Here is a 23,807-nt window from a genome sequence, read left to right as displayed (position 1 = left end):
TGCAAATGATTTTTTAAAAATCTATTTCTGCTTTTTTATTGCTGCTATATGCAGCACAAAGAAGGCTGCAGCAGAGAAATTCAGACTTTCAACCAGCTCTAGCTGGGAAGCTTGTACTGCCGATATAACACTATCCTCGGGAGCCAAAAAATCTTACTGCGTTATAGGTGAAACCGCGTTATATCGAACTCGCTTTGATCCGCCGGAGTGTGCAGCCCCGCTCCAGAGCGCTGTTTTACCGTGTTATATCCAAATTCGTGTTATATCGGGGTAGAGGTGTAATATGTAAATGGTTGGGCTCAGATCAGCAATTGTGATTCGTACCAAATATACATCTGGCATGCTATGTATCCTAGTAAGCTGAATTCTGGCTGAGCTGGGTCATGCTGATTCCTGTCCTGTCAATTAAATGGTGACTAAGCTGGTCATCCAGGCTGGCTTTAACAACGCGTCATAGATGCAAAGCTGCAGGGTATGTACAAACCATTCCAAACTCTCCATGTTAGTCACTGCAAACTTATGCCATGGTAATACCATTGCCCTGGAACCACTAGGTGGGTGTTTAGCATCTGGCACCGACCAAGCATGTCCAGGAACATTCTTGATATGACTGTTTCCCTATGGTTGCTGTCGAAATTCTCAGCAGGTAACCACTGATCTTAATTTACAATCATTGCCTATTCCAAACCCTTGGAAAGACTGGTTTGTGGTGCACTGGGTCCCCAGATCTGCTGAGAATCAATAATTCATGATCTTCAGCAGAGAAAGAAAAATCCTCTTTCAGAGGTGAGTGAGCAGCTCTCTGGCAAATATGGGGCCCTAGGACATCAATTGTTCTTGCACTTGAGGTGTGCTTTTTAATTAAGCTTTTTAATCCATTTTGTTGCCAGAAGAAAATAAAAAATGTGAGCTGAATGTAAACCAGTGCAGTGCGGTCATCCTGAATCTGCAGGCAGGCAACTCCAGTGCCTCTGCTGCTGCTCAACCTGTTGTCCTTCAACAGCAGCATGTGCCTGTCAAGACTGGACAGTTTTGCAGCTGCTATTCAGAAAGCTGTCGGCGGCAGTGAAACATGACAGCTTCATGCTGCTGCTGCTGTTTGAGAAACCTCTCCGCAGCAGAGTCAGCACTCCCATTTTTTTATGGGGAAGATGACCCAGGACCTTAGAGCAGGGAATGTAGATATTAAAATCTCTGTGACCACATCTGTGCCCTCTTCCTTGGAGGACCACAGCTATCAATATGTGGGGTTGGATAAAAATTATGATTGTATGATGCTCCCTAATAAGCCTCTTAAGTGTAGTCTTTATGAACACTTATTTCAGTGTGTTTTCTGTTACTGATGTTGCAATGCCATGAGAAATCACAGGCTTCCAGAACTGACACTCTGCTTTGGTTGGACCACTAGGGGAGAAACTGGCGAATAACGTTTTTGGTTTTGTCACTCATTTTACCCCATTATTTCAAGACAGAAGCGTCTTGCCAAACACTGCCAAGCTGCATTTTTAAATTATTGCTGATCAGTCAGTGCATTTGATGTATTAATGTAACTATGTACTGTCTGTGTTTTCGCCTGGGTCATTGTCCAAGCAATTCCAGAGGACTGGGTTCTTGCATCTTCTCTGACCTGATTTATGTTTGAATCACATCCCTAAAACAAGCAAAAATAAGTCTCTTCAGTATAATGCAAATTGCTCCACACTGAGCACTTAAATGTGATGGAGATGCAACTCAGATGTTGAAAACAAGCACTGTTGATGGTTGTCTAACAACTGGACTGATGCAGTGTTTTAGGACTGTAATGTGAACTATCAGGCTCCATATTATGTTAAGCATCTTGGGTAAACCACTAAATCCCATGTCAGAGATGCATATTTATCCTCATTCTAAAGCATAAAGCCCTCTAAAATGCTGCAGTTCTGGTCACCATGGTTAGAATTCTTTCGTCAGTAGATCCTGAAAAGGTAACTGTTGTCTCTTACAAATCTCTTGCAGCCCAGTTTAACGGGAATGAGAAAAGGCAATCTTCTCCTTCACCTTCAAGTGACCGGCGTCGACAGCTCCGAGCGCCAGGAGGTGGCTTCAAACCCATCAAGCATGGCAGCCCGGAATTCTGTGGGATCCTGGGAGAGAGAGTAGATCCAACTGTGCCACTGGAAAAACAAATGTGAGTTAACATGGAAAACGCGGTGTGTGCAGAGCTCTGTATCTGCCTAAGTGAGTGGCAGGCAGCTGGAAGGAATGAGGCCTGTTAACATTCCGGTCCTGTTGTCCCCTGTACTTCCCGGAGTTTCATGTTGTTACAAACCCCTAAGCATGCACACAAAGAACAAGGGAGGATGTGAGAATGTCACCACCCTGAGGATCACTTCAGGTTATCTCTAATTGTTGTACAGTGTGTAAATATTATGCTGATAGGTGCTGGGGAGGGGGACGGGGACAATAGACGTCTGTCTGAATAATGCTCAGGAGCTGTAATCATCATGACCTGTGTGAATTGTAAGTGGCTCATTTTTGTGTTTAAATTTTTATGTGTCGATCACATTTATTCTTGTATTTTAAGCCTGTCAAAGCCCTGCTGTAAAGTCTCTCTAATTGAAGATCTTGTTTATCTAGAAACTAGCCATACAGTTTCAGATATTCATCCCCTTCCCCCTATCGGTGAGAACAGTCTCTGGGCTCACCTGGCTGGACCTGTTACAAAACCAGTATAAGGAGAGGTCATCAGAACAAGGGTGATGATCAGCTCTGAGTTTATTTGCTCCACACCTGCTCTTAGGGAAGAGTCTCCAGAATATATGTCTCCCTCTGCCCTATGGGGGTGCCTCTTGGGTTCCCTGTGCTTCCATGTCACCCAGCGGATGCTGCATGTGTGGTTACAAGTGGTAGTGTGATCTGGTACCAGACCTATTGCTGCAGATTCAGCTTAGCCAAGTGGCAGCACGTTCTGCAAGTGGGGTTTGCACCTCAAGTTCTCCAATGGGCAATATTCCCATCCACACAGTCATGCTCCCCCTTTGGCATCGCCCAAAGCTTTCAAGTAGCTACGTGTTGAAAATGCAGAAATCTCTAATCTAGGAAACTGCAACTGTCAAGGCTCAGTCAACATCTCTACTATAACCCCCTGGCTTTTACAGGACTACAGTGTTGGCTATAAAAATTCACTCTGGGATTTAAGTGGTTATAGCCATAAACTACCATCATTTTCATATGACAGAGTTTGATTAGAATCAGGTAAGTAGTTTGGACTCTTTTTAAAGAGTTTAGTAGGGTGGGGATGGTGGTGTAACTCAGAACATTTGGTGGGCGAATAAAACGGGACATGATCTGAGGTCAAGATTTAGTGGATAATTTGAAATGCAACAACTGTGTTAAAATAGAAAGTAAAACCCAGAGTTCTGGCTGTTTTTCTGCCTTCAATTCATCGGGTGAGGTTCAGATATTTACACCAGACTCTTGGTTCATCAACTTGACATGAAATCCAAGACTGAATCCCTGCAAAGGAGCAGCTTCTGACTTGAGAATACAGTAGCACCTTGCTAATTTGCACCAGTAACTGGGAGACCCTTTGCAACTTTCTGGATTTTGTGAACCGGCAAATGTAAAGGTCTGAAGCTGTGAGGTGTTGAGAAATGTCAGTTACCATAACTGCATCTCCAGGATCAAGCCTGAAATGAACAAATCATTTTTTAAAAAGCAACAGTAACGTGTCACAAAATAGGTGAGCAGGTAGCTCATTTTTACAAAATATGCTGAAGTACATCCTGAAATATGAGCGTAAATGATTGGTTTAAATTAAGTCTTAGTAATATGACACCTTTCTGCAGCATCTGCTACTAAATCTTTGCTGAGAAGCAGAGAGAGACAGGGTGTGTGTGTGTGTGTGTGCAGATTATAAAGTGAGTGGATTAGTGCAGGGTATGTTGGCAAGACACAAATGTCAGCTCCAGCTAAGTATCAGGAAATTACTTTTAGATGCCTGGTGTTAAGGGAAAAACAAACCTCTAAGCACATGTACCTGGCAAGTCAGAGACCTGAAGAAGTTGAGTGGAACTGCTCCACTTCCCCCGTATACAAGGCAAAAAATGAAGATGACGATGTCTCTTCTGTACTTCCTGCCTCTCGCTGGAGATGAGATCTCCCCGCCCCTGTAAACGAGGTCCTTTGCGGCTACTCGAGTCCTCCAGGGCCCAGCTCAGAACTGAGAGTAATGTAATGCTGCATAGCAGGTGAGCTGCAATGCATGGGCATGACAGGATGAGTAAGTGATGCAACTACCTGGTCCTCAGTGGTGCTATAGCTGCTTACACCAGGGCTGAATTTGGCCCTCACTCTAAGGGCGTGTCTGCATGTGGTGGTGGTCCCCAATTAACTCCCTGGCTGGATGCTGTTGTTCCAGAACTAGAGTTTCTTGATCCTGTTTAGCTAATAGCCATTTAGCTAAGTTAATCAGGAACAACGCCGTGTGTAGACGAGCAGATTCAATTGTGCAAAGTGGAAAGACCGCATTAAGGGCCTGATCTTACTGCACGTTGCAATCAACAGGACTCTCCATATTGACTTCACTGGGAGCTGGAACAGGCCCTGCTTGGGTAGAAAAACATGATCACATTTTAATGATGTGTAGAAGTTTTTAGTGCAGGGGTCGGCAGCCTTTCAGAAATGATGTGCCGAGTCTTCGTTTAGTCACTCAAGTATCAGAGGGGTAGCCGTGTTAGTCTGGATCTGTAAAAGCAGCAAAGCGTCCTGTGGCACCTTATAGAGTAACAGACGTATTGGAGCATGAGCTTTCGTGGGCGAACACCTTGACGTGCATCCGACGAAGTGGGTATTCACCCACGAAACCTCATTTATTCACTCTAATTTAAGGTTTCGAGTGCTGGTAATACATTTTTAACGTTTTTAGGTGGTCTCTTTCTATAAATCTATAATATATAACTAAACTATTGTATGTAAAGTAAATAAGGTTTTTAAATGTTTAAGAAGCTTCATTTAAAATTAAATTAAAATGCAGAGCCCCCCGGACCAATGGCCAGAACCCAGGCAGTGTGAGCGCCACTGAAAATCAGCTCACGTGCCATAGGTTGCCTACCGCTGTTTGTGTTTTGCCATAGATTTTTGCTGGGTCTCTTATTAGCATCCTTATGAGACCTGGACCTCTAGAGTATCTTCTGTTTTACATGTTTATGCAAACCTACTTGCTGAGGCTATTTCACTGCTTCTTGGCCATGTTGTTGGCAGCTGAGTCTTGACGTGTGTGTGTGTGTGTGTGTGTGTGTGAGAGAGAGAGACATTTGAACAATAGGCAGCCCCAGTGCAAACAAAATAACCCTATCCATTGAGATTCTAACGCTGCCTAAGGACACGTTGCCTTGCTAAAGCCTATAGTTGCCTTTTGGAAATCTCTGAAGTATGGAGTGTCTAGTTTATATGGCTATGCTATGCAAAGTAATACACTCCTATATACCAGTAACGAGTCACTGACTCCCCAAAGCCACGTTAGCAATATTTATCTCTGATACAGAAACGTAATCGCCATCAGCCGTTGTCCCATGTCTCCTCAGACTGCTGTTTTCACCCATCACGTTTTAAAGCCCAAATTCCGTGTTGCAACCCACACATGAAGCAGTGGCACAAGCATTGCTCGCTTGTGCACACACTCTGTCTTGCACACTCACACACGTCTAATGCAGCTGCCCTGGGCCAGGAGGCATGCATTAAGCCCTCTGGCTGTAGCTGAAGCATGTTGTTTTCAATCTCAGGTTAATGGGCATTTCCCTGTTGTTGGCGTAGATGTTTTGTTTGAGGATTATTAATTTTTTTTGGAAGAAGGGCAATGGTATATTTTTTCAGATCACCCTTCCCAATTCTACTGTTCTGTCGCTTTGTGAAATCTGATCATTTTAGTGTTTTCTCCCGTGCTCAGATCACTTCATCCATTTGATAACGCTTCTTTCAATTTGGTTCTCAGAACCCGATCAGGATAACCTCTAAAATTCTTACTAAGAAATCTCCCCTACCTGTAAATATCTGATGGGAAAAAGCCTTGTCAGCTAATTTTCATACTCATTTCTCAATACTTCTCATGCCTTCATTTCACAGTTAGTATAGAGCAGAATAAAGACCCTGAAGAGCCTATGTCCTAATCCCTCCATCAGTTGAGATATTCCATTTCTGGTGGAGACTCTGGATGTAACAAGAGAGGGTGACGTGATGAATATTTAATACTAGCACTGAGATTTGTTTAGGGCCTTGCACCAGATTTCACTAGCAGGATTTTCCATAGGGCTAACATTACCACACAGATGTTGAGGAGCATAATGGATTGTCCTCCAGGGAATCTCTCTGGCAATGACTTTGTTCAGTGGTAGTGAGTGCAGCGCCCTTCTCAGAGGAAGTTATTGGGGAAGTAAATTTAAAACAAATAAAAGGAAATGCTTTTCCACACAGCATGCAGCAATTCATGGCGTTCAAGGCCAGTAATATTTGTAGTTATGCTTGCTAAGGGTGGTGGGGGGGAATCAAATTTTCTGCATCGGGGTGTCAGCTGTGCACTGCAGGAGTAAGGAAGAGATTCTCTCCATGCATGTACATCATTGCACCCCTGACCAGGCATATCATGTGTCTGGTGAAAGGGGGGAGGTCTGTTTTCCTCTAACGCCTTAGCTTGTGCATTATGAGACTAGTACAGTCTGATCCTATATGGCAAATCCTAGGGAAACCAAGCCTCCATAACCTTTAATTTGCAGACATGCTTGCAGATGAGGAGGGGCTAATTTCGCCCCCCCCCCCCCGCCCCATGATGTAATTGACGAGCTTTCAGAATGCCTGACCCCTTCGTCTCTCCTTAAAGGAACTAGCGCAATAGACTTATCCAGGGGGTTAAATAAAAACATTCCGCATTGTTCACAGGTGTATTTAGAAAGAGTGGCCTTTGGTTTAGCTGTTCTGTTAAGGACACAGGCACACCTATTTCTCATTTCTCTTATTCTTTCATGCTTTCTCATACTTCATATGTAGCATTTCTCGTGTATAGCAATCCTGATGTTCCCTTTTTGTCCAGGTTTTATCCCCCCAGTTAGATTTATTCAATTGGATCATTTCAACTATTTAAACTACGGATATGCTCCCTTCTGTGGGAGGCAGGAAGCCTGTGTGGGTTGGAGACCAGAGATTTTCACAGTTCTCGCCTATCATATGATTATGGCAGATATACCATCGTTTTCTGACCGTGTCCTCAGATTGTTACCAAACATTGCGTGGGAAGGTTCATATAGACTCTACTAGTATATACATCCTGATTTACGTTTCAGCCTTCGGTGACACTCCCATGCAAGCATCAGCTTAACTTGTAACTTGCAGTGTTGTTTTGGCCAGCTTGATCCCAGGATATTGGAGAGACAGGGTGTGTGAGGTAACATCTTTTATTGCACAACTTCTGTTGGTGAGGGAGACCAGCTTTCAAGCTGACATGGAGCTCTGACCTTTTCCTGAACAGAAGCTGGTCCAATAAAAGATATTACTTCACTCCCCCTGTCTCTCTCAAATTGTAATGACAGCCTTCTAGAACGTAACCAATGTATTTTATTGGAGTGATCCTCAAGCTGTTAACCACTGATTCCAATTAAAGCATTTATGCAGCGAAATGTTCTGTGAGTTAAATACTTGTTTACTGATGTCTTAATTGCTTTTCCTTTTTCCTAGATGGTATCATGGCGCAATCAGTCGGACAGATGCAGAAAACCTGTTACGGTTGTGTAAAGAATGTAGCTACCTTGTGAGGAATAGTCAAACAAGCAAGCATGACTATTCTCTTTCCTTAAAGTAAGTACAGTTCAGTAAAACAGGATGGACAAAACCTTATAAACAAGGCTTCCTTTGGTGCAGTAGAATTCAGTCACTTTTGTGGAGCTAGTAAGGCTGGATAATGTACCCAAAGGAACTGTAGAATATGGACGGTCAGCTTGTGTTGTGTCTAGTGACAGTTCTGGGGTGTTAAGGTGCTTGGTGCGCTCCTCACAAAATACACTGGATCTTTTCCAGCGTCTGATTAAAACATTCGTGCTCGTTCTGTCTTGTTTCAGCTTTTTACTAGACACCCATTTCTTGCTTGTTTTCCTTTTTCACCAAGGCTGTCTTTCTGGCTGGAAAGGTACAGTTGGGGGAAGCTGGTGTGTAGGATGTAGTGCTATGAGTGAGAGATTGGAGGAAATTCGTAGCAGTTAACGGGACACAGTCAAGGCCCAGGGAACGCCAAAATTAAGTAATTATCTTTGTTCTGGTCTCTTCCATACTTCCACTTAACGATTCTTCCCTTCCTGGCTTGGGTCACTCAGAGCATGCTTATATTGTGCATATCAGCTCATCATACGCTCACCTGGCTCTAGCGTTCATGCCACTATTCCAGCAGCTAAGGAAATGCTGTACTAGCCAAAGTCACAACCTAACCCTCTGTGCCTGAGTACGGCCGGAGGAAGCCCCCCAATGGGCTACTCCAACCTTGGTTCGGGGCATACAGGCGTAAGGAGGCTTATTTACACCCTCCCTGGAACGGGTGCGGTGGGACACGGGTCTGTGTAAACGACTAAGCCTCTGTTGGAGGATATGTCAGCACTGCAGGGAGACTCCCCCGCGCAGGGCCGGCTCCAGGGGTTTTGCCGAACCAAGCAGCAGGGGGCAAAAAAAAAGCCGCAGTCGGCGGCAGCTCCACCACGCCACTTTCTTCTTCGGCGGCAGGTCCTTCTCACCAAGAGGGACCAAGGGACCCGCTGCCGAAGAGCCGGACCTGCCTCCCCAAGCACCTGCCTGCTGAGCTGGTGCCTGGGGCCGGCCCTGCCCCCGCGGCTGGGCTATGCCAGCTGACTCGGGCGCGCGGCACTTGGGCCAGGGGCTGTTTAACTGTGCTATAGGTGTTCAGGGTCTGGCTGCAGCCTGGACTCTGGGACCCTGCCACCGCTCAGGTCTCTAGCCTCAAACAGGCCCTTAGCCCAAGCCCCAGAAGCCCGGGGCAGCCACAGTGGTCTCACTGCAGTGTAGACACACCCCGATTTGTGATCTTCCTAGGGCAAGTCCTGGGATGGTGCAACAGGCCCATTCCTACTCCAGGTGTGGGGGCGGGGAGGGCAGGGCACCTAGAGTGTTACAAAGGCTCCACACTTGTCTGTGGATCTGGCAGTTAGCCCATTTCAAACCTCCTACCCTTAAAGCTACAGGCCACATACTCAGCATAGTCCACTGACTTCATGTTCTCAGATTTGGTTTTATTCTCCCATTGCCTTCAGCAGATGTGTGCCAATGTGCACAGGCTGAGGGTCTGGCCCTGCGGGTTAAAAATACGCCGTTCAGGAATTTTAAAATCCAACTTCCTCTCTGTATCTGTGTCAACACACCTTTCACACGCAGGCTTGTACTGTGGCTTTGTGCTGTCGTGTGCAGAGACCCACCAAGAACAGCTGGAATGCAGTTTCTGTGTAGATCAGTGGTTCTCAAACTGGGGCCGCCACTTGTTCAGGGAAAGCCCCTGGTGGGCTGGGTCGATTTGTTTACCTGCCGCGACCGCAGGTTCTACGGATCGCGGCTCCAGGCCAGTGGGGAATGCAGGAAGGGTGGCCAGCACGTCCCTCGGACCATTGCAAGATCCAATGCCGGGAAGTTCAGCAGCCCCCATTGGCCTGGAGCCGCCAACTGTGGCCAGTGGGAGCTGTGATCGGCCGAACCTGTGGACTCGGCACGTAAACAAACCGGCCCAGCCCGCCAGGGGCTTTCCCTTAACAAGCAGCGGTCCTAGTTTGAGAATCACTGGTGTAGATGATGTCCTCCTCTGATCCTCACCTGTTTTCTGTGAGTTGTCAGCTGTAACAATTCCTCTGGTTCTCTGAGAACCTTGGAATGAATGACACCTGGCTCTGCTGATTTAAGTACATTTAAATTATACATTTAATAGGTTTTAAGGCTCGAAGGGAACACCAGGATCATCTAGTCTGTTTTCCTGTATGACACAGGACAGAGAATTTCAGCCCAATGATTTGTGGTCGAACTAGAGCATATCTTTTTAGAAAGACAGCTAATCCTGTGTTAGCCTCCAGATGATGGAGAATCCACCACGTCCCCTGGGAAACTGTTCCAGAGGTTAATTACCCTCGCTGTTAACATTTTGCATTTTTATTTACGGTTTGAATTTTGCTGACTGAACTTCCCAGCATTGGATCTTGCTATGCCTTTGTGTGCTACGTTAATGAGCTGACTGTTACCAGTAACTCCCTGTGTGGGTATTTAGTCTGTGTTTTAAATCGCCTTTTAACCTACTCTTTGATAAACTAAATAGCGCAAGTTCCTTTAATCTGTCATGATAAAGTACGTTTTCCAGACCACAGATCATTTTTGTCGCTAGTCTCCAAACCCTTCCCAACATGGTTTTAAAGTGTGGACCCCAAATCTAGACACAGAATACAGCAATGGTCTCACTAGCGCAATATACAGTGTAGTGAGGTATACCACCTCCCTAGTCCTTCACAATAGCGTTGGGCTGAGAATTGGCCCTTTCTAGACATACCCTGACTAGTTGATAGTTTCCCATTAACAGCTGCGTTTTGAGGCTGATCAGTTTAACCCTTGTAAATCCCTTTCATCTGAGTCATGCTGATTTTTTTAGCTAGTTCGCCCTTTTCAAGGAGGATGTTGTGTGGTGCTAAGTCAGCTGTCCCAGGATATTCCCTCAGCACGGTCCCCGTTGTCAGCCGCACTTGTACGCATCTCAGAGAACAATAACACATTCTTTTAACAGAACCGTGTTTTCCAGGAACCCACATTGGTGGTGGTGAATTATATTTTCATCCTTTCAACTCTTTGGCGATGATCCTGTAGCTGCCATTCCATGACTTCGCCTGATATTGGATCCTGGGCAAACAGGCCTATAGGTTATGTCTACACAGCAGTAGAAAACCCATGGCTGGCAGGGCTCAGGCTAAGGGGCTGTTTAATTGCAGTATAGACATTCAGGCTCGGGCTGGAGCCCTGGCTCTATGATCCTGCCAGGTTAGGGAGGTCCCAGAGCTTGCGCTGCCTCTGAACCCAAACGTCTACACTGCAATTAAACAGCCCTGTGAGCCCCAGTCAGCTGGCAGGGGCCAGCCGCGGGTGTCTACATGGAATGTAAGCATACCCGTGCCTACCTGGTTCGTGCCATTTGCCCTTTCTAAATATTGGCAAAGCACTAATGTTCTCCCAGGCCTCTGGAATATCTCCAGTTCTCCAAGATTAACATCAGTGCTCTGGAATGCGCCTTTACAATTCTTGGGTGCAAAAAAATTGGTTTTAAAAATGTTTGTCTTTTGCAGACAAGGTTTTAACATCCTCCTTGGCTACTGTTGGACTGGAAAGTATTTCATCATCGTTATATGGTGACACTGCATCATCCAGCTTCTTCCCAAATACAGAACTATTTATTGAACACTGCTTCTGCCTTGTCCTCATTGTTGTCACTTTCCACATCTCCAGCTAGGAGTGGACCTGTTCGTTTGAATGGGTTCCTTTTCTTCCTGATACATTTCGAAACATTCCTTCTTTTTGTCCTTAGCCCTGATGGCCATGGGAAAGTTTGATACCTTTTAGCTTCTGAAATAAATCGCCTGCATTCCTTTAACATCTGATTCCTATTCGCTGCCAGCTGCCTCCTTGTTTTTCCACTTATTAATGTATTCTTTCATTATACTGTATTGCTGCTTTCCTATCCCCTCCTAACGAAGAGGGCTGTTTAACCAAAATAGCCCTTTGGCCGCTGAGGAACTGTCTCCCTTTTGGGCCTGAAGTAAGATGTTCTTCTGGACCATTCCCAGGGATTAGTCACGTGTCTGTCTAATTATTTCCTCCCAATGAGTTTTTCCCATAATTATTTTTCGCTTTGAATATTGACCCTTTTCAAGTGCCAAACGTATATTGCTGTCTGGTTTAATTCTGTTTTGTCCCAAACAAATATAACCAGGTCATAATGATCACTTGCACCTAGGCAGCCCACTAGTTCCAAGTTCAGTGAGTAATCTCCTACCTGCCTCATTAACTTCATTGCTGCTCCTTCCCAGATCCTCATTAACATTTATCTTGCCGTGCCGCCTGCTTCCTTCATTCTTTTTTGTTGGAGAATGAAACAAAGTGCATGTGTTCTGAGTATTTCGCTCTTTTCCATCTCTATTATTGAACTTCCTCTGTATTTGGCAGTAGCTCTGTATTTCCCTTTAGTATTTGTTGTTGTCCCTGATGCAGGTTTTAAAACCTCACACTAACTCTGCGTTTTTACTTTGGTCATTTTTACCTTCATTTTGCAGCTTTCCTTCAGTTTTACTCCTACTGAGCTTCACTGCAATTGCACGCTCATCTTTTGGAGTTCTGTTTTGTGTAATGTTTGTGTGGATATCCTGTGCGCTTTCCAGTTCCTACTTTCCAATAAATACCTGAGTAGTTTAGAAACCCTGGGGAGTATGAGCCCTGGTGACTTTGTTGCTCTGTGTTCCTGGAACAGCTGGTGGTTTTTCACATGGGTTTGGAGTGTAGCATGCATCTAGCGTAACTGCCTTGCCTTCCTTATCTAATGCTGCCAGTAGACTTTTGCCGTTACTCTTAGACCCTGATCCAGTATTGCAAACCACATGGCCACCCCATGCACCCACCTAGAGCCTGAGTGCAGGGCCCACCTGTGTGGCTCTTAGTGCAGCTGTCTGGACCCTGAGGCTGATGTAAAGAAGATGAAATACTAGACCCCATTGGTTTTCCTCCCTCGTTATCTCCTGTATAGATTCTAACATTTTATACCCGGGGTGCTCACAGAAGGGTGGAAGTGCTAGGCTGCTAAAACCCAGTCCCAGGCACCTTCTCCCTTGAACGGTGTGGGCCCCAATCCTGTATATACTTACACATGCAAGTAACGTAACTCACAGTTATGGTCCCACAGAGGGTTACTCCTGTGAGTAAAGTTAGTCATGTGTAGAAATGTTTGCAGGCCGGGGCCCGTGGTGAGTTCAGAGCTCATTGACAGCTGGTCTAGAATGCTGCTTAGCACCATCAACAAACTTCTTTTTCAGAGACAATAAAACACCAAGATCATATTAGAGTTTTATCTGTCGTCTTCCTTTTTTAAGAAGTGCAAATGAAGTGCAGCCATCCGGCTCCTGGCTGGTGGTCGCTGTGACCCTCTGTATGAGCATTCCCTGACCCCAACCGAGCCGGACCTTTCTCAGCAAGGTCAGCCTGCTGCTCATTCCCCTCCACCCCTGTACCCCACCCACTTCACACATACAAACCAAAAGTTCGAGTGCTTCACTGCACACCTTCAGTACCCTGCTGGCCCACAGAAATGCAATCAAGAGTTACAGCATAAGGACAACCGTTGCAAAAACCAGCCCTGGATTTTGAAGAATGCTCAGTTTTCCCCTAGTAGACAGACACAGGCATTCATGGAGGTGTGTTTGAGGAGGTGTAAAATAAGATAAAACAATATACTGTTTGAGGCTCTTGTAAATGTGTACAATATACAAATAAGATTCAGTGCTGAGCCTCTCCACTTTGTAAATTATTTTAATGTTGCCATTATAAAGATTTAAATTAGGAACTGCCAGCTACTACCATGTTTGTTTTTAGTGCATTTGGTAGCCTAGTATAAACAAACATGGTAATTAGTGATGATATTCAGTGTATGAAAAACAACTTCAGCACACGTTAGTAGTTCCCAAAAGCCAGGCATAATGTAGTGCTGTCATTAGTGAGATGTACCCTCCAAAATAGTTTGAATGAACTTAAAAACAGAATAAAAAGCTCTTCTGTACATCAGTTGCATGCGAGTGTAGCCCTTGCTCCATGTGTGTTGGCCAGTAAAGAGAGAGAGACTGCTCAGGGAGCAGCTTACTGTCTGAGTAATTAGAGTGCACCCGTGCTCCAAGTCTCTGTTCTAAGACAGTATTCTGGCTTCCAGCTAAACCAAGCCCCATCCCTGCCCACTACTTTGGCACATGCTGCACGTGTAATTCTTTGCATCAGGATGTCCCAGGGCTGCCCAGAGGTGGGGGGGGGGGGGAAGTGGGACAATTTGCCCCAGACCCCACAGGGGTCCCCACGAGAGTTTTCGGCAGGTCTTCGGTGTCTGCCAAACACACCCGGAGCGAGTGAAGGACCCGCTGCCGAAGACCCAGAGCTGCTTCTGTTCCGGGTCTTCAGCGGCAATTTGGCGGTGAGGGCTCCTTCCGCTCCAGGTCTTCGGCGGCAGTTTGGCGACGGGTCCTTGACTCGCTCCGGGAACCACTGCCGAAGTTCCCCGAAGACCCGAAGCGGAAGGACCCCCGCTGCCAAAGACCCCAGGCCTCCTGAATCCTTTGGGCAGCCCTGGGATGTCCTTGGGAAGCTCTCCTGAGACACGGCATAGCTCTGCTTGCTAAGTATTAGTTTGTGAATTTAAATGTTATTTTACAGAGACGTCCTCTGAGCTGTCTGGAGTCTGATTTTGTTGCTGTTGTTGTTTTTTACCTAGAACCACAGCGTCTTGCCTTCAGGGAGCAGACAGTTACAGATTCACACTTGGCCACCTATCTGCATTCAGAGTTGGGGTGAAGTTCTTGTCTGTTAGTTCACATAATAGCTAGTAAGAGCCTGATTCTCACTGCGAGAGAACAGGAATTACAGGGGGAGTGATTTTACTGGCCTGAAAGGATCAAAGAAAGCAGACTTGCTATGCATCTGTCAGTTGCGAGCCTCATTTTGTAATAAATTGGTAACAAACTGTGAAACTGACAGTGAACAAACATCTCCATCATAGTTTCACGGCCGTTTAGTCACATGCCTCTTTAATCTCAACGAGCTAGTTTTGCCTTTGGTGTTATTGGCTTAAAATACTACCCCAAGAAATACTCCACTTTGACAAAGAATATGGCCTGACTCCTTTCAAATAAGACTTAAAAAAAAAAAAAAAAAAAAAAAAAGTGCCTTGAAAGAGAGGGTAACAGTTTTTAGACCAGTCAGTCTTAGGTGTCGTTTTCATTATTGATACCTCACAATTTAATTGCAGTGGAATTCTAGAAGGATGTCTTTGGATACCTTCCCCCACCCACCCCCTGTTCACCAATTTGCTGTATGGCTTCAGGTAGAAAAGAGCAACAACAGACATTCAAAGGGCTGCCATTCTGCAGCTCAGCAATGGCTTCCTCATTGATTTATGCGGTGACCAGACAATTTTCCAAGGGGTACAGTAGGCATGTTTCATTCAGTTATGGACAGTCAGCTGTAAATCTTGGTTTGTGGCTACTGTCATCTTGAGAGCAAGAAACAAGAATTTCTTTGTAAAAGCCCGGTAGCCCTTTATTTGTTTTACAGAATAGACCTTGTCCTTGTTAATAAACATGGGACCAGAGAGCCATTTCCAAGTCTCACTTCTTTTGCACTATATTAAATAGCTGCTTTCAGTTTTCTGACACCCCTTTAGATAGAATGTGAACTTGAATACCTGCAATGTATAGTTGGTTTTCCATCAGCAGATTTGCAAATAGAGGCAGACAGTGGATATTGGTCTGTATATAAATGCTGCTGGAGCAAGGCAGAACATTTGTCTTCAGTTTTGTTTTGGTCAGACCTAGGGTTCTGAGGAAGCATGAGTTGTTTTATTCTTCAATTCTGTTCTCTCTAGGTTCTTATACTGTGCTCATTGCTGTAATATCTGAGCTCCTTCCAGCAGTGCATTAAGGAAGAGAAGTAACATCTGCCATGTGATGTTCATTCTCTCCTCCTCTGCCACAGGGGAGAAGTAGGTACAGTTGAGTGTCTTGCTTTTGGAGTGTGGTTTTTAATACATACTTAGCTCTGTATTTATATTAAGGAAGGCAGATCGAAGAAATGTGTCTGCCCCTTGGAGTGGAAACATGGGGAGGTTTGTGATGGTCCGTCCTTCTGGGGGATTTGTTCCAGCGTCTCAGACTAGCCCTGAGGAAGTCCCATTTCCTGCACAGATGAGCTTTGTCCTTATTAGAGAGAGTTCAGTTGTGCCATGAGACCAGAGTTGTGGACCATGGTCTTCATCCCAGAGCTTTAAGCTGTTTGACATGACCTGGGCCCAGGCCCTGGGGCTCCTTTTAGATCAGGACTGAAGCCTGGAACTAGATTCTCTATTCTGTGGGAGGTCAGTGTAGGGAGGATGTGCTCATGATGGTCCATGTTGCTGAGGAGATGTGCTGCCGCGTTCTGTACTAGGTGGAGTTTCCTCTGAAAGCTTCGTGCCCAGGCCTACAGCATTGCTGTAGTGCAGCCAAGAAAAACAGGCCAGGCCCTTGTGTGCCAGGATGGGATAATCTCTTCTAGCCAAGCAGAGAAGATAGAAAGTGTGGCTCATGCTGCTGTGTGAAAGCTCAGGGTCAGTGACGAATTCATGAGCAGCTCTCCTGAGCCAGGACCTGAGTTGACCAATAGTGAGTGTGACAGGAGACTGCACCATGGCTGCGAACTCTTCTGAGTGCTTCCGTCTGCATCACTTCTGTTTTACTTGCGTGCAGTGAGTACCTGCCTCTAGTGCTAGTGTGAAGCTAGAGGCTAACTAGCAAGTCAGATGGCATCCTTCCCTAAATGCCCCCACAGCTGCTCACAGCTTGGGAAAAGCACTTGACTAACATCAGGTTACTGTTATTTACCCAGTCTCCATATGGGGATTCCTAAATCTTCCCGCAGTGAGCCTGTAGAAATGCAATATCCTGTCGTAGCGATTGGGGGACGCCTGGATCCCAGGCTGTGGTCAGTGTTTGCAGAAGTGGCCATTGGCTTTGGTGCTTTGTTGTTTGTTGCATAACCTGGGCACCCCAGTCCCAAAGCTCCCACTTACTTCAGGGAGGACCTGTGTGTGGGGCGGGGGTCGGGGGGACTCGGCCCTTCTGAAAGTCAGGCAGAAAGTGGCGCACCCAGAACGAGAGGCCCCCCCTTGGAACAGCGCCTGAGAATGCACTGTTCCTTTCCCACTCATGGGCTGACTGCTCTAAACTGCAGACTACCAACAGCCCAGTGTAACAGCTGGTGAACAGCAGAGGGCAGAGAAGCCTTGGGCATGACCCCTCTCCTCTCCCGTGCCCCCCTGCTGGCAGAAAGAGGGATGGTGCACATGTTGAGATCCTTTGATAAATTTGGTGACCCTCCTGTGCCTGGATACGGGGGCGCAGAGTAATGGCAAACGATACCAGTTGTAATATTTATTCCTCGGCCCGGGCAGCATACCGGGTATTTCTCCAGGGGTCCCTGAGTGGGAATGGGCACGTGGTGGTGTCTTTGGAATCCTAGGGGCAGGAATCCCCTAGAGGATCTGTTATCTGTGGCTTAGTGGCAGGGTTTCGAACATCATCTAGCATTCATGGTGGGAGGCAGTGCTTCCACTGGGACTTCTGTCTTTGCAGTCTGACACAGGTATGCAACAGGCGTGAAACCAAATGCAGTGTTAGGCCAACGCCGTTTTACATGGAGCCGTGGAGACAAAGGTGGTGCCTTTGCTGTGCATCTGGAAAGCCCTCCCGTAGTCTAGCAGGCTTGCTTGCTGAAACAGTTCAGTTTGGGTGTTGATACAAAGATGGCTCTGTTAGGACTCACTGCTGTTTTGTTCAGAGTGCAGAGAGGGAATGTGTTCACAGTAGAGTCTGAAATAAGCTATAATTCAGTACATAACCACAAAGATTAGCTTGAAAATGTGTAAACGTCTCCAAGGCTGAAAGGATTAACTCTTCTAAACAGAATGAAAAGAGCAGTGCAGATGACAGCTTCCTTTGATGGCGTTACCAAGTGTTTGCTGAGATATGCAGCTCAGAATGCCAGCATGAGACATGTCCACACAGGCTGATTCCAGATCATTGTCCGAAGTTCTGAAATTCAGGGGAAAGCTGTTTCCAGCCAGACTGCACGCATGCCCCCACTGCTCTGGTGCTGGGACTGTGACTGGGGTGCAGTGTTTGCGCCTGGGGCAATGTCTCATTCAGCTGACGGCATAGATGATTCTGCCCCCGATTCCTGTAGGAGCAGGGTGACTTTCTGCCTCTCCATAGGCAGCTCAGCCTACGCTTGCAGTACTCGGTGTGCATGCACATAGAGGTTGCTATTAGAAAGGAGATGTGATGCCGTGGTACAGACTTACTGTGATCATTCTCAGCTTTCACCTCTTCTCGGTGCAGTTCCTTGCTCTCTTGGGTGCCCTCTCCCTACCTCTCTGGCAGGTTCTTGCCCCACAGCTCCGTTCCCCACAACATATTCTCTGCCTCCTGGCCGCTGGGTGCTCTGCTCCCCGCCCTCTGTTTCCTCCTTTTACCTGCCAGTGACTACAGTAGGAGAGCAGATCCCGAGCTTTTCCCCTCTCAGCAGCCCAGTGCTGGGCTTCCTTTCCCCCCAGTGCTGAGAGGGGCCATGTCCCACTGGCTGGGGGGGTTCCAGCACATCCATGTCCTCCTGTTGCAGCCTGTGGGTTGGTTGGGTATTCGCCCAGGTGTGTTATTCCTTTCCAGTAACGCATGAGCCACAGGAGCAGCTAAGTCAAATGCTGATTCATAAATAGGCTCCATCCTTAGTGTGATTCTGAAGTTTTATCACTGATGCATCTGTGACAACGTCACCAGCCCCTCTGGCAGGGTTTGTACCTGCTGTGATAATACTGGCCAGCTTCATTGTGGTGCGTCCTAGAAAGGATGTTGCTAGAGGCTACCGTGAAGGAGCTTTCTCAGTTAGCATGGTAATGTCTCCGAAGCGGTTGACAGTCGACAGGGCTAATGAGTTAATGCAAACATCCTGCAAATGAATGCATCCTGAGATCAAACGATGTGCTGGAAGTCAAGGAAACACGTCTATGCATGTAAATGAAATCCAGGATTCACTAATAGCATGGAAATGGGTAGGACCTGATAGTCAGAGGCGCTGAGCAATGAAACCAGTGGGATTTTGGGAGTGATGAGAATTTGAGGTTAAACCAATAAGCGGTAAGGAAGAAAATCCATTTCTGTAGCGCTAGGAAAGCCAATCTCAGCCAGGTAGCTGTGTGCCAGAAAGAAACTCATTGTATCCTTGTTCCTAGGTCACTCTACAGTGTCATCCCACTTTCATCCGTGAACCCGTCTCTCCACACCCCAGGGAAGGGGGGCGCGCTCTAGGGCCTTTCCCAACCCGGATGCCTCTGGGGGGGCTGTGTGGCTGAACTCGGAGCTGACAGGCTAGGGGAGGGGAGGGGAGGGAAGGGCTTTTTCCTGTCCTGTAAGAGTTCTGAGAAATAGTAGCAATGCTTAGGCTCCCCTAGCAAAGCTGCCTCTCAGGCTTGGCCCAGAGAACAGGTGTTTCATCGGTTCTTCTCTCAGTGCTGTGATTTGTCACTCGGATCTGCTTCCGTGACGGACAGCTGGGCTTGAGGCTAATCGCTGTTGGCTGACTTGTCCAGGGGTGTCGGGACAGAACCTCCAGGTGCTGGCCTGAGCATAAACAGTGGAGCTTATGATCACTGTCCCCAGCGAGTGGGGCCCCGTGAAGACGGGGGAGGAGGGATGGGGAGAGCTGCTCTGCCTGAGGGCCACTGCGGCAGGCCCTGTTGAACACCTCTGGGTTTGTTTTTGTGATGCAAATAGCCCGTGTTTGTCAGCTGGTGGGGAGAGGCCAGGGAAGCTCTCCAGTGCCAATACACTCTGAGTGAGTCCCAGCTGCATGGATATGGGGCAGCAAAGTTGGTAGGCGATCGCAGACAGGTGACAGACTCCAGCACTGTGTCGGGCCACGATGTTCCCTGCCAGGGTGTTCGTGGCAGAAAACGGGGTCGGCTGCAGAAACGTGTCCTCTCCTCTCCTGGAGACAGGGTAGCTAGCGTCAGAGTGGCTGTAATTCTGTGCTGGCTGATTCCCGGGTACTTTCATAGCAGGGAGCGTGCTTCCCTCCCAAGCTCCAGCTGGGCAGCATGCAGCAACAGAAACCCTTTTGATAACTTTACGGTGCACACAGACACACTCTGGGAGCTGCATAAGGTATTGATTCTTCTTACAGACCTAGCACATAACACACAAACAGCCACACTGGGTCAGACTTATGGTCCATCCAGTCCAATATCCTATCTGCCAACAGTGGCCAATGCCAGGTGCTTCAGAGGGAATGAACAGAACAGGGCAATTACTGAGTGATCCATCCCCTGTCGTCCCATCCCAACCTCAGACGGTCAGAGCACCTCTTGGGGAATGTGTGGTAAATGTTGGCTCTCATGTGCAGATTGCTGTCCCGCAGCTAGTGTCGAGTCCCACTTCCAGTACATGGAGAATGCAACATTCTGCTTTACAGAATAGACCCCGACAACGTAAAGGAGTTGCTGTGTTCTGGGATCTTCATTAGAAAGGGAGCTCTGAGTCAGCACAGCTCATCCTCCCTGCAGGTTCAGGGTGCCGTTGGCCTCTGATAGGGGGTGAAATTGGCTTCCCTCACACTGGGGCCACCCACGCCTGCCATCTATGATCACTAGCACCCCCTTGAGGAAGGGCCGGGGTATTTCATGCTCCCCCTCCACACCGACCATCACACTGGGCCTGTGCTGTGCTGTGTCCAGCGAGGGGGTTGGCAGGCGTCGCACTCCTTTTGTCCGCCTGAGGGTTCCTGCAGGCGAAACGCCTCCAGAAGCTGCAGTCCGTGAACTGTGGCACCACAGCACTAGCCACCTACCTGGCTTGGTGGCCGTGGGCAGGCTGAGCCCTGGCGCAGTTAGCACTGTGGGCCGTGTTGCATTGACGTGGGTGTGGAACACCGACGTGGGGTCATTGGCAGTAACAGCTGGTGCTGCGTTTGAGAGCGGGAGCCTAGCCGCTCTCCCTAGGCCATTTCCCCGCCTGGCCCAGTGAGAGCCAGCTCTGAGAAGAGGAGCGGGTGAATGGGGAATGCAGAGACCCACGCACGCTGCTCTAGAACCCAGCAGGCCGGGAGAAGCAGAGGGATATTTATTCCTCTCCGGGTTTGCGATCCAGAGTTACAAAACCACACTTCCCCAAGCAGGGCTGGCTTTAGGAGGTGCGGGGCCCGATTCAAATAGTTTCGATGGGGCCTCGGCAGGGATGACTCACCCGGTGGGGCTCCAGGTCTTCCGTGGCACTGAAGGACCCGCCGCCGAAGACCCGGAGCGAGTGAAGGACCCGCCGTGGAAGTGCCGCCGAAGACCCGGAACGCTGCCAGGTGAGTAAAAATTAAAAAGGTGCCTAAGTTAGGCATTCTTCTTTAGGGCGCGCGGGGCCCAATTCAGGGGAGTTGAGGGAATCGGCCTAAAGCCGGCCCTGTCCCCAAGGGCACTGGCAGAGACACCCATCCAGCCCATCAGTCTGACGGGCCATTTATCAGGGTGCACAGAGCCCCCGGTGAAGGGAACTAAGATGGTAATGGATACTGAACCATGCATGTTCAGCCCTGGCTTGAGATTGTAATAGATAAAAGTAAAATAAAAAAACCTGCAGATCCAGAGTCTTTTGCCAACTTCCATTTAAAGCAGGAGGAAATGGCTGTGATTTAATGCTGCTGCTGTTCCACCATAGCCTTGAGTTGCGAATGCCCATCCAGGCTCTCGAGGCAAGAAAACCTCCATGACTCGTAAATCATGCTTGATGAGTAGGCGTATGTTTCCTCACCGCGTTCCTGCAATGGAATACGAGAATGCACAAGTGAATATTTTCCAAGGTGAGAGCCGAGATGGAAAGATCCGCTCAGTCTTTGTAACATAACATCCCACAAATATTTCTGGCCTTCATAGAATCTCAGGGTTGGAAGGGACCTCAGGAGGTCATCTAGTCCAACCCCCATCTCATCTTCATAGGCGTTTGTTCTAAGGTAGCCGCTTTAGCTGCTGTATATGGCTTATTCTTTCTTGTTGCTCCATTATTTTTAGACAAAGTCTGTAACTAATAGTATTGAAACGATAAAGATGGGAAGCACCAAGGGCCACTGACGTGCATAAACAGCGAGGTGCAGCCTCACTGAGTGGTGATTTCTGGTAATAGTCCATGCACAGGTGATTGAATCTGTCCATGAGAATGTCTAGTGTGTGGTCATACACAGCCTGATAGGTCAGTCTGAGATTAAAACGAACAGGCTGGATTGTCGCCCTGAGAGCCTAGCCCTGGTTCTGGGAGCTGCAGCAGAATTTCCAGGCACACTGAGGGTGGTAGCTTTGCCTCTCTTTGCGTTTGGGAAGGCAGCTCCTCAAAGAGATTATTTACAGCCCCACGCACGGCGGGCTCTGAAAGGCGCCTCGCCTCCCCCGCCCCCCCTCCCCCCCGCGCTCTCCCCAAGGCTCAGCCGCCGTTTGGCTCCAAGATAACTAGAACGTCTCTTGTGGTTATTCTGTTGGTTAATTATCCTCTCGATGCTAACGCTGAGTTATTAGCAGCATTCTGCCATCTCTTTCCAGGTTTGTATGCCCTGAGAGCAGTGACTGCAAGCCTTGGATGCAACTTCAGAGTATCCTTGTGATTCTAAAAGTAACCCAGGGCGGAAGCCCCTTGAAGCCGGGCTGCAGGTGCAGCCCAGACAGGCTCGCTTTGGCAGTGTGTTAAAATAAGCTCTCAAGGGGGCAGTTATTGAATTTCTTCTCGGTTATCTAATTGTGTGTCACACTTCGCTGTTGTTTCTTCTAAGTGTAATAGATTTGAGAAGCGATTACTTCACCAGATAGAAATATCAATAATAAACGCAGCTGTATGGAGACACCTTTAATGAAACGGCTTTTAAATTACTGCAATTCCTTTTCATTTTTTAATTAATATGCTCTGTACAGCACTAAGCTGTTTATCGGCAGCATTTTCCTCCTACAGTGATCCCTCTGAACACAGAGGAATCTGTCAGAGGCCTGATGCGGATCTTACGCTCACCCGGTGCATCAGAAAACCAGCTTGAGGCCTCTGGGTATTGCCATAATATGCATATTTAATAACTTGTGTAATTATAGCCAGTTTGTCCTGTAATTAATATTTACACTTCTCAGGCCATTAATGGACACACGTCTCACGAGGAGGGTTCATCTTTTATTTATTAATGGAAGGAGCATTTTTTTTTTTTTTTTTTTAGAAGTGTCAGTTTTCCAAACTCGGTAGTGGGTTTCCCGGCTCAGCCCATGGCTCCTTTTGCTCTGTCCGTCTGATGTGGTAGCCGTCGCAATGCTCAGTGCTTTTCTGCAGCCATCGCAGAGCTCTGGACAAAGGAGATGGGTTTTACGCATGTGTCCTGCTAGAGGTCACACAATGGGTCAGGAATAGAACCCAGGAGTTCTGACTCTCAACCTCGTGTCCTGGCTGCTAGGCTACACTCGGGCCACTACAGAGTGACAGCCCCTGAGCCATAAAGGCTCATTAAGGGCCACCCACGACCTTGTTGGCCTCCAGCTGCCTGTTCTGGCTATCGGGCTGAGAAGTCTGCTAAAGCCCTTGGGAGGCGGGTTTAGGGGCAGTGAGGAATACCTGAGACCCATACAAATGGCCCCAAAGAACATAATGTTTGCAGGACCTCAGTTGGGGGGCGGACCCAGTGAGTGCTTTAAGAGCAGGAGATGGTTGCCTGCAGACTTGGCAGGCTTCCCGCCCAGAACTCCAGGAGCAACTAGCTAGATGTTCCCTTCAGCTTTTCAGAGGCAGTTGTCAGCTAATGGCTGATTTGAAGGGTTCCATCAGTACATCGTTGTAGTTATGGATGTGACTGCATTGTGGTACAAAACCTGTAGAGGAGATATTGGGAGAGCCGTGGCATTCAAAGGCAGATAATCACTATAAAAATGGATTCCCCCCCCCCGAACCCTCCCCCACCAGTTTCATAGGTATTGC

At 47.5% G+C, this 23,807-nt stretch overlaps 1 protein-coding gene across 1 annotated transcript in view; it reads left to right on the top strand.

Moving 5' to 3' along the window:
- SHB (SH2 domain containing adaptor protein B) overlaps nt 1-23,807 on the top strand; it is a 138,364-nt gene that overhangs the window by 97,855 nt on the left and 16,702 nt on the right. The window contains exons 4-5 of the mRNA XM_045021293.1: nt 1,996-2,167; nt 7,705-7,824. Of these exons, the coding sequence (XP_044877228.1) occupies nt 1,996-2,167; nt 7,705-7,824 (292 nt within the window). The remainder of the gene's footprint in view (nt 1-1,995; nt 2,168-7,704; nt 7,825-23,807) is intronic.

This window comes from Mauremys mutica, chromosome 6 (assembly GCF_020497125.1).
Source record: "Mauremys mutica isolate MM-2020 ecotype Southern chromosome 6, ASM2049712v1, whole genome shotgun sequence".
Taxonomy (NCBI): Eukaryota; Metazoa; Chordata; order Testudines; family Geoemydidae; genus Mauremys; species Mauremys mutica.
Note: the sequence above shows the minus strand (reverse complement) of the source record. Positions and strands in the feature narration are given on the sequence as shown.